Genomic DNA, 9,367 nt, shown 5'->3' on the forward strand with positions numbered 1-9,367 from the left:
ATTGATAAATAAAAAATTTTTGCATGAAATATCAAAATATAGAATTGCTTTTATTTTTTAAAATATTTTTTAAAAAATAAAAAAAATATTTTGTTAAAACTTCTCCAACAAAGAAGGGAGATAATCCAAAGAGCAAAGTTCAATGTTTGCAACCTTCACCTTGAGGTCATCAACCAAGAGAGCAAAAAAATTGAGAGCACAAGGGGTGAAGCATTTAATTTAGATCACACCTGCAAGTAGGGGTGAAGGCACCAGGAACACCAAAGATGATAATTTTTTTGCCTTTGGCAAGTGAGTGAATGGATACTCTTTGTGCATTCTTTTTATCGTCCAGGTAATTAAGAATGCCATCTGGAATTGAATCACCTACTTTAATTGGAGCCATTTTTCTTCTTTTCTAGTTGTGAGGACTGAGGAGGATGAAAATCAATAATTTGATAGATAGATGGATAATAAATATATCGAAATGATTGGAGTGGTTTTTAGATATATTTGCTATGCTTGATGGTATACTCCTTGATCTATCTGTGTTTTTTTTTTTTAGAATATTTTGCGGCATATGAATCGTTAAACCTCATGGTGAATTTTATATTAGTTGACCTCTCGAGTAGAGATTCATAAATAACGGCAGGCCACAGTATATACAGATTTATACATTCTCATGAAAATATATTATTTAATTTTAATTCCAAATTTAATTAATTAATTAAAATTCTAAATTCTAATAATATAAAATTAAAACGTTAGCTCTAAAGCATTAACTAATATTGATAAAAATATTGAGTAAATAGTTAAATTAATCTTTAAAATATCACTTATTTTTTAAATTAGTCACGAAATTTTTTTTAATTAAATTCATCTTTTAAAAATTTTAAATTAGTCATATTAATCTTTGTTGATGATATCAAAATTTGTTAATGTAGCATGTTAAGTAACATCACAACACACTCCTAGAAATCTCAATTGATTATTAATATAATATATTTATGAAATTAGATCAAATTAAAACCTAATTGAAGAAAGAACTTAAGATGTATTAAAATATCTCAATTTGAGGTTGATTTAATCTAATTTCATAAATTAATCATGTTAATAATAAATTAGAACTACTAAATATGTGTTGTGATATTACTTAACGTACAACATCAACAAACTTTGACACCGTAAAAGAATTGAAAATACTAACACGATTAATTTAAAATTTTAAAGGACAAATTTAATTAAAAATATCTTTTAAGAATTAGTTTAAAAATAGATAATTTTTCAAAGATTAATTTGACCTTTGGTTCTAAAAATATTGTCTTTGTAACCTTTTTCACAGTATATTTTCTTCGTTTCAATCGTTTTCACTAATGTGCATTTTATATTAGTTGACCTCTCAAGAGTAGAAAAGACCACCATATAATTTTTTCTTTTTTTTAATGAAATAATCTAATTTAATTTAAATTCTTAATTCGCTTAATTAATTTCACTACCTTCATCTTAAAAACGCTAGGTTTATTGCTTGATTTTGATTTAGGACCGATTCGTTACAGCATATATTTTTCAAGAAATTGGACCAAAATATAATTTTTCAATAATATACTATTGTAATGAAGGATACTCCAATAGAAAGCCTTCATAAGGTTAAATGCATTTCATTTCATATTTAAGCAAGATTTATAGAGTTAATTTTTAAAGTGATTTCTAAATTTGCAGTCGAACTTTAATATTATTTCTGAATTTAAAATTGTCTTAAATTTATCCCTGATGAATTTAACAATGGTTGTCTTTGAGGTACTTTTTACCGACAAAATGATGAAGTAGTTGGATAGAAGCCACGCTAAACTGATAAAATGTTGTCATTACATTTTTTGTTTTTAAATAGAACAGAAACAATATTGTTTAGGGTATCTTGAGGGCTTTCTACCCTTAAACATGTTAAAATCCCTCAAAATATCCCAAACGACGTCATTTATGTTCTATTTGAGCGCCAAAAATAAAACAGTGACGTTTTACCGATTCAGGGTGATTTTCAGTGTGGTTTCCGTCTAACTACATCATTATTTTGTCATTAAAAAATATTTTAAGGACGACCATTGTTAAATTCAGAAATAAATTTAAAACAATTTTAAATTTAAAGACAACATTAAAGTTCAACTATAAATTTAGGAACCACTTTAAATATTAACTCAAATTTATGTTGGCTTCTCTAACAAAACTTCGAGCCTTAGCTTCTTTACTTGACACCCCATGCCTGCGGAATTACCAGAGATTAATTTATTAGTACTTGTATTGTAAGTCTTAAACGGGGGAGTAGCATGAAAGAAACAAAAAGAAAAGAAAAGAAAAGAAAAGAAAAATAAAAATGTTTAGTTAACCAAAATCATGGTGATAATTGGATTAAATTTACTAGTAGTAGTCAATCCTTCTATAAAAATGATTGCTTATTTGTAATTTCAAAAAATGTTGTGGCAGCTATTGGAAGCTTTTTTTTTGGTGACAGCTATTGGAAGCTTTGATATGCTAACTTTATATATGAACAATCTTAAAAATTAATTTTTTCAAACTAGAGTTTTTATTGAAAAGGGAAGCATTACCTGAATTTGACCGTCCGAGGTTCCAATTACCAAAATATCCTCAGTGCTATTCAAAGCCATGCAAACAACCCTATAATTGGATCCGGTGTGCAATGTGTTAATTCTATTGTATTTCTTTCTATCCCAAATTTCCACAGCTCCTCCCTTACACCCCAAATAAATTAGTTCTGAGCTTACTGCCATAGCTCGCACTTCCAATGAAGTTTGCAATGATCCAACCATATGTATACGATTATTATTGGTTGTGTTCCATATCTGTACATATATTTGTTTTAGAAATTAACATTTTATCAGATGTGAAAAACACATAGATCAACTGGTCAAAACATCTTCTATGCTACATATATAATATATTCACCATGTTTCTATGGAAAATTTCAAATAAACCCGTCAAAATCATTATTCAAGGAGAAATTCTTCAGTATTTTTGGGGTATCACGTGAATTGTGTTCATAAATCATAAAATCAAATATCATTTTAAATAAGAGTTTAAATTAATAATAAACTACTTGAATCTTAAGAAATTATTTTCTTTTTCGTTGTAATTATATTAACATATGAACATCCAAAAATTTGTTGCACACACAAAACCATGATGTTTATATGGAGAATTAAAAAAAAAGTTAATGAGATGGTTGAATATTTAATGCGTTATATTGAAAAATCAAAGGATACCTTTATGACAGATCCATCAAAGGAAGAGCTAGTAGCGTATATGAATTCACCATGAAGTTTCAGTGCATGAATAGGATTTGCTTTCCCAAGTAACTTTTTGGAACCACTTTGAATGCTGATGAGTTTTCCTGTGGCCAAATCGATCTCCTGAAATATAACAATGTCCTTTTGAAATAGAATCACGATGGACTTGCACAAAATTCATAACTACTGTTGATAGTTTCATACCTGAATGCTGCTATCATGGCATCCACAGTATAATTTCCCCTGAACAAGCGCCAAGCACTTTGCATGTTTATTAGAATTTAACAACTTAGATTCTCCATTCCATGACTTAACCTGAAGAAATAGCAAATAAAGTAGTTTAGTATGTAAGAGGAAGGACTACATGCAAAGAATTTTCATTATTTGGGTGAAGTACTAAATCTGTTCCAAAATTAGGCAAAAATTTATCTACTTAAGTCATGGATATTGTACACCAGAGGGAGTATTACAAATTGCAGATCCGACAAAAGTGTCAAGCATGATATTTATTTGTCAGTTACATTTATCTTGGGATATGGCATATCATAATCTCACATATTAGCCACTTTGTAATCGCTGAGTAAACAAATTATTAATTGAGTACCTTGATGCCACTTCCATGAGGACTGAAGCAACACATACTATTGGTCACAACTAAATTATGAATGTGGTCCTTCATATCATGTTCTTGTACATGATGTATTGCAGCCATTTCAATGGACCAGACCTGATATTCAAGAAATCACATACATATTACATATTAAGCATTTTGCATGTCGTTGAAAGTAGTTACTTACTGCTGCAAATTAAAAATATATTACCTTTACAGTTTTATCAAGTGAACCGCTGTATAATCTGTCGCCAGATTCTGAAATTGCCAAGCTTGTAACATCCTTCGTATGCCTTTTAATCTCTTGCAAGAGATCGAGTATGCTTTCCTTTACTTTCCACACCTTCAAACATGCACAATAAATATTAAAGGGCAATTTGGTGCATAAACATCCTACATTAACACAAGATTCGGGAAAAGACCACACCCAAAGGTATAATGTAGGCACATAATCTAATAATTATATCAGTGGCTTATTTCAGGATTTGAACTCATGATATCGTGAGACCACAGAGACAACTCAACTATTGTTCCAACTCGGTAGAATTAAGAAGACAAGAACAATCTTTTATCCTTAAGTACCTTAATAGTTCCATCTGAATGCCCTGAAAAGATTTTATCTTCAAAGCAAATGATAGAAAGAACTTCTCCATTCCCACTGCAATCTATTTTAGTTACCTCTTTATGAATCCAGATGTCCTGTTCCAATCAAGGACGTTAAAGTGTGTGATTTGCTATTCCTGTATCGTAAAAATGGTTCAAGCACAAATTGAACTTACTGCTTTAGATTCAGGTTCTTCAACCAAAACCTTCATAATTTCTGATGCCATGGGAGAGAACCCCTCTAATTCTCTCAGTGCTTTGAGGATATCCTTCGCATAGGAAGTAAGATCACGTAAGCCATCTGAAATTCAAAAGAAGTACAGTAATCATTTTCTAAACTTTAAACCAATGACATCCAGGCATTCGAGTATTTATTTCGAAACAGATCGAGCAAATTATTCTGCTGGAACTGGAAGGCTTATATATATACAGAGACACCTTTATACTGTAATTTTTTGTATAAATAAGTAATTCAGAAGCAAAAATAACATATACAAGAATTACCATCAAAATGAAGAAAGCTCTTAAGAGCAAGCATGGCAAGGATTCTGTCTTCAGTGTCCTCGGCAGATTTCAATATGAATATGAAGTGTTTGAGAAAGAAGACTCTTGCTGCCCCTTGTATTCCAGTATCTGGTAGAATGGTGATCATATATATGAGCCATGTAGCTGATATAAAGCATGCAGAGCGTAGTTCTTCATTTTGGCTCTTCAAGCCATCTGCTAAAGCCTCAAAAAGTAAACCACAGTCATGGCTAACTAGAACTGATGCAGCTTTTCTTTCCCAGTCCTCAGCTGCATTCTCTTCTTTCTGTTGATAATGGTTAATTAGGCCTATAGCATTTCTTATCATTAATTCAGAAACACGGTTTCTTTGGAACTGTTCATTACCATAGATGCTTCAATTCCTTCGTTGAAGTTGCTGATTTGGTCCATCTGTAGAAAATTGTTGTAGCTTCTGTCAAGACCAGCACGTTCAAGAAGGACTTCTCGGCTAAGAGACTTTCCGGCATAGTTGAATCTCCCTTGCAGTGACGCAATTATCTTGGCAGCTTCTAATTGGACAGCAGGGTAATCAGTCTTTCTCAAGCATGAGATAAGAGTATCTATTGCCTCCTCAGAGTATATGCTCATCTTTGTTTGCTCCACCTGCAAATCCCAAAAGGTTTTATATCTAATATACCCCTTCACATGAGCATGTTTAGGCCTTGGAGAGCCTCATCTTACATATTGCGATGAAATTCAATTTTTATGGTTTACTAACGAATTCAGAGCATTTCGGACCTAGAGGCAATCATTCAGAAATTGTATCCCAGAAAACATTCAATTTTTATGGTTTATCTAACAAATTCAGCATTTCGGACCTAGAGGCAATCATTCAGAGAATTGTATCCCAGAAAACATTCAATTTTTTTCCTATCAATAAGTCTATAAGTTAGTGAACTCTAAAGTGACTTGCACAAAGATGAAGGAATCAAAGAGGATATAGTCAGGATCAGGCAGTAAGAGACAGATTCAAACCAGAAGATCAAGTTGGAGTAAGAGGCCAGCCACTACTGGAAAATGGAATTGATGAGCTGTCTGCAGAGAAATGAGGAGAGTGTGCATTGTGCTTAAAGGACCTTCTTCCTTTATAATGTGAAGGATTTGTTCATTGACTGTTCTCCTGGACAGAACCATATACGAGAGAATCAAACCCCAATCATAAACAATACAGCTTAATTCATGTTTGTAAAATGTAAACTTACCTATTCAGTTTTACCAACTCAGATAAAAATTTAACTATCTTGAAAAGTTCTCCCTCAGTTGCACCTACAAGGCTTTCCAAAAAGGTAGATAATTGTGCCTTATCAGCAATGATATTCCTGCAAGTACCATCTTCTTGCATGCATTTTAACAAGATCTCAACCGCAGCAACCCTCTCCTCTGCCCATTCTGCTCCCAAACTGCCAACTATAGCTTCAATTTCTCTTTCGGATAACACAGCCTGTGCAACTGAAGATGCAATGCTCTCTTCACTGCTTCCAACAACCTGCGCAAGTAAAAGCACTGCAGCCGTTTTGGGACTCAAACACATCTCTAGAAATTCTTCCTCTTTCATATTTACAACTGCAATGAGAGCCTCCACTGTTGCCATATCTGAAAGAATGATAGTGGAAGGTTTTAGGAGATACATTAACACCACAGCCTCTTTTACACCTTTCTTGAAAAGAGTCTTGATCCATTCTACATCAGTGTCAACATGGCTAAGCGTCTGAATAACATTACTGTCTACGCAACCCATCTCAGTTAACAAGAAAACTGCTGTTTGCAGCACCTTTGGATCAAAAGACTTAAGAAGCACCCCCATGAATCCATTGATGATAGGAGGTTTTGATAGCATACTATGGATATCAACAACTATTAGGTTCAATTCTCTCCAAATCTTCTCAATTTGAAGCACAGCCATTTCAGATTCCTCAAGCACCTCTGACATATACAGTTTGTTGATTGCATTGCGCAACTCGCTCATCATTCCATCAAGCGTCGCCTCTGATATGACACTGTTAGGAGAAGTTGAACACTCCACTTTCAGCTCAGTATCTACATGTGGACTGTCACATGGCATTTCGACTACTGAATTGAGATTTTGTTCTTTCCAGCTTGAGATTATTTGTTTGAGCACGAGATTTGTTTTCGGTAAGCGAGTCTTTCGCAGCTTCTTGCGAGTGATGGGACAAGTTAAGTTTCCCCTTTTAAGCCATTCTTCAATAGCATGGCGTTCAAATGTGTGACCTGTCTCAAGGGTCACAGGATCATCAAATAGGTTACTTGTTAATGGACAGACAAAGTCCTCTGGAGGCACATGTTCGTCTTCCATGTTATAATCTGGAGAACTAAAAACAGGAGAAATGCAAGCTTAGAAGATGAAAATTTTTAGGTGAATATTAAGGTACATGTATATTATAACCATAATTTTTTTTAATTAGAAAATGCAGAAACAATTAAGCATGACATAGTCATACCACATGGATCCTGAACAAATATTTTTTGTTTGTTTTGGGGTTTGGAATTTCTGAGGCTCCAGTAGTGCTATCTTTTCGTCCTTTTCCTACAGGGACAAAATTTCACCAGTTCAGCAGCTTATAGTACTAAAAGTCTAAAATGGCTATCATATATAAGAAATTTAGTCCCCACTACCTCACTTTCTGCTTCAGATTCTGAGTATGAACAAGGTAAATTCTTATCCAAAGAAGATTCTGCTTCATCAGCTAAGTTTATTAAATAGGGTGGTGGTATCAAACATTTTGCAGATTTTTGTGGTTTAAGGATTTTGGGAGTACTCAAGGATTTGTTTCCGGTTCTAACCAGATTCGGGGTCCTCTTCGAACATGAAGTACTAGTGATCTCTCTTTCTGCTTCTGATTCTGAGGAGGAACTAGTCAAACTCTTGTCAACCAATGAAGACTTGGTTTCATCAGCGAGTGATGCCAAGTTTTGTGAAGAGTTTTGGGGTTTGAGGATTGTGGGAGAGACTCTTCGTGGATAAAATGGTGCGTAGGAGGAATTGCTGCAAGAACCACTGCTCAAAAACTCAATGGAGGCTTCTTCCCTTTCGCTCCATATTGGCTACAACAGTGACATAATGATCGTTCAAAACTCATCAACCAAATTCAAGAGAATCCTAATTGTCTCTTCTTTATAGAGCAGTGAATGGTTTAATTTGGCTTCTCTCAAAAAAATTTTGATCAAATTCTAAACCTTCGATGTTAAAGAAGTCTCAGTTTAATTAATCTGTTGGTCATAAAAAAATTAGCATATTAATCCTTACATTATCGTAGTGTCCGCTCTTCAACGCAATCATTTCTGTTTCCTCCATCACTAACTGCTCCTCCTCGTCCTCCTCCACCTCCTCCACCTCCACATTGTTCTCCGCCCCGCCGGCTTCCCCTGAGCTCTTCCTCGCCAGCAATGGCGGACTAATGAACGCATTTTCACTGGCCAAAACCTCTTCGAAACGCGCCGCAACAGCCCTGCAATTCTCATCCAGAATCTCCTCGTACTCTCTCTCCAGCTCCCTCAGTTTCGACGCCTGCTCCTCGCTCACCTTCGACAGTGAGTGAGTAGCGTCTTCCGAAACCGAAGATGATGAGAGGATCTGCGCTCTCCGTTCCAGCAGCCACCGGAACACGGAGAGTAGCTGTAGGGAGAAAAGACGGTCGTAGAGGACCGGTGCGATCTCCGATCGGGCGAGGGAAGGGTTAGAACGGAAGAAACGGAGGAGAGAAACAGCGGCATCGAGGTGGCGGTTGTGGAGGGTGTGGACAAGTGAGAGGAGGAAGAAAGGAAGCGGGTGGTCGGACAGAGGGAGGAGGAGCTTCTCAGCAAGGGAAAGGGAGCAGGAGCGGGAGGCGAAGTTGGAGAGCGTGATCGCGGTTTCAAGAGTATCCGCGGCGAGTTTCGCGGCAGATTCGTCGGAGATTGCGGCGGTGGTTGTGTCTTGGTGGAGGATGGAGATTAGGCGGTGGCGGAGATCGCGGTTGGAAATGACGTCGGAGAGGAAGGCGGTGGTGTGACGGAGAATCTCGGCGGCCGTGACGGCTGTAGTCATAGCGGCGGAGGACGGTTCTAACGGGAATAACGGTTAAGATTTCAGTTGAGTATAGTACACTCGGTAATATTCTGATGGTATTTGAAGGCGCGAAATGGTTTGGACGGCAATGTGAAATGACCATTTGAACCCTCTAGTCAAATTGTTTAGAGAAAACCTCGAAATTACTTTTCATAAAATTTTAAATCGAATACATTTTTATTTTCTACAAATGTTTGATAATTATATTTTTGTATGAAAATTTGTTCATTTAATTAAATTTTTAATATATGTGTTAGATAAATA

General features: G+C 35.3%; 1 protein-coding gene across 2 annotated transcripts; it reads right to left on the minus strand.

Moving 5' to 3' along the window:
• Positions 1,826-9,150, minus strand: LOC107644400 (putative E3 ubiquitin-protein ligase LIN-1). 2 transcript variants are annotated; one of them, XM_016348243.2, is made up of 15 exons: positions 8,303-9,150; positions 7,672-8,100; positions 7,497-7,582; positions 6,240-7,367; positions 6,013-6,157; positions 5,383-5,640; positions 4,996-5,302; positions 4,668-4,792; positions 4,471-4,587; positions 4,100-4,231; positions 3,883-4,005; positions 3,483-3,593; positions 3,255-3,401; positions 2,580-2,834; positions 1,826-2,236 (listed from the first exon to the last, which is right to left on the minus strand). In XM_016348243.2, the coding sequence occupies exons 1-15, from the start codon at positions 9,080-9,082 to the stop codon at positions 2,219-2,221; spliced, it is 4,161 nt and encodes a 1,386-aa protein (XP_016203729.1). In that variant the 5' UTR covers positions 9,083-9,150; the 3' UTR covers positions 1,826-2,218. The 2 variants fall into 2 exon arrangements, with proteins under 2 accessions (XP_016203729.1, XP_020958620.1); XM_021102961.1 differs by lacking the exon at positions 7,672-8,100 and having other exon boundaries at positions 8,303-9,149.

Source organism: Arachis ipaensis, chromosome B05, assembly GCF_000816755.2.
Source record: "Arachis ipaensis cultivar K30076 chromosome B05, Araip1.1, whole genome shotgun sequence".
NCBI lineage: Eukaryota > Viridiplantae > Streptophyta > Magnoliopsida > Fabales > Fabaceae > Arachis > Arachis ipaensis.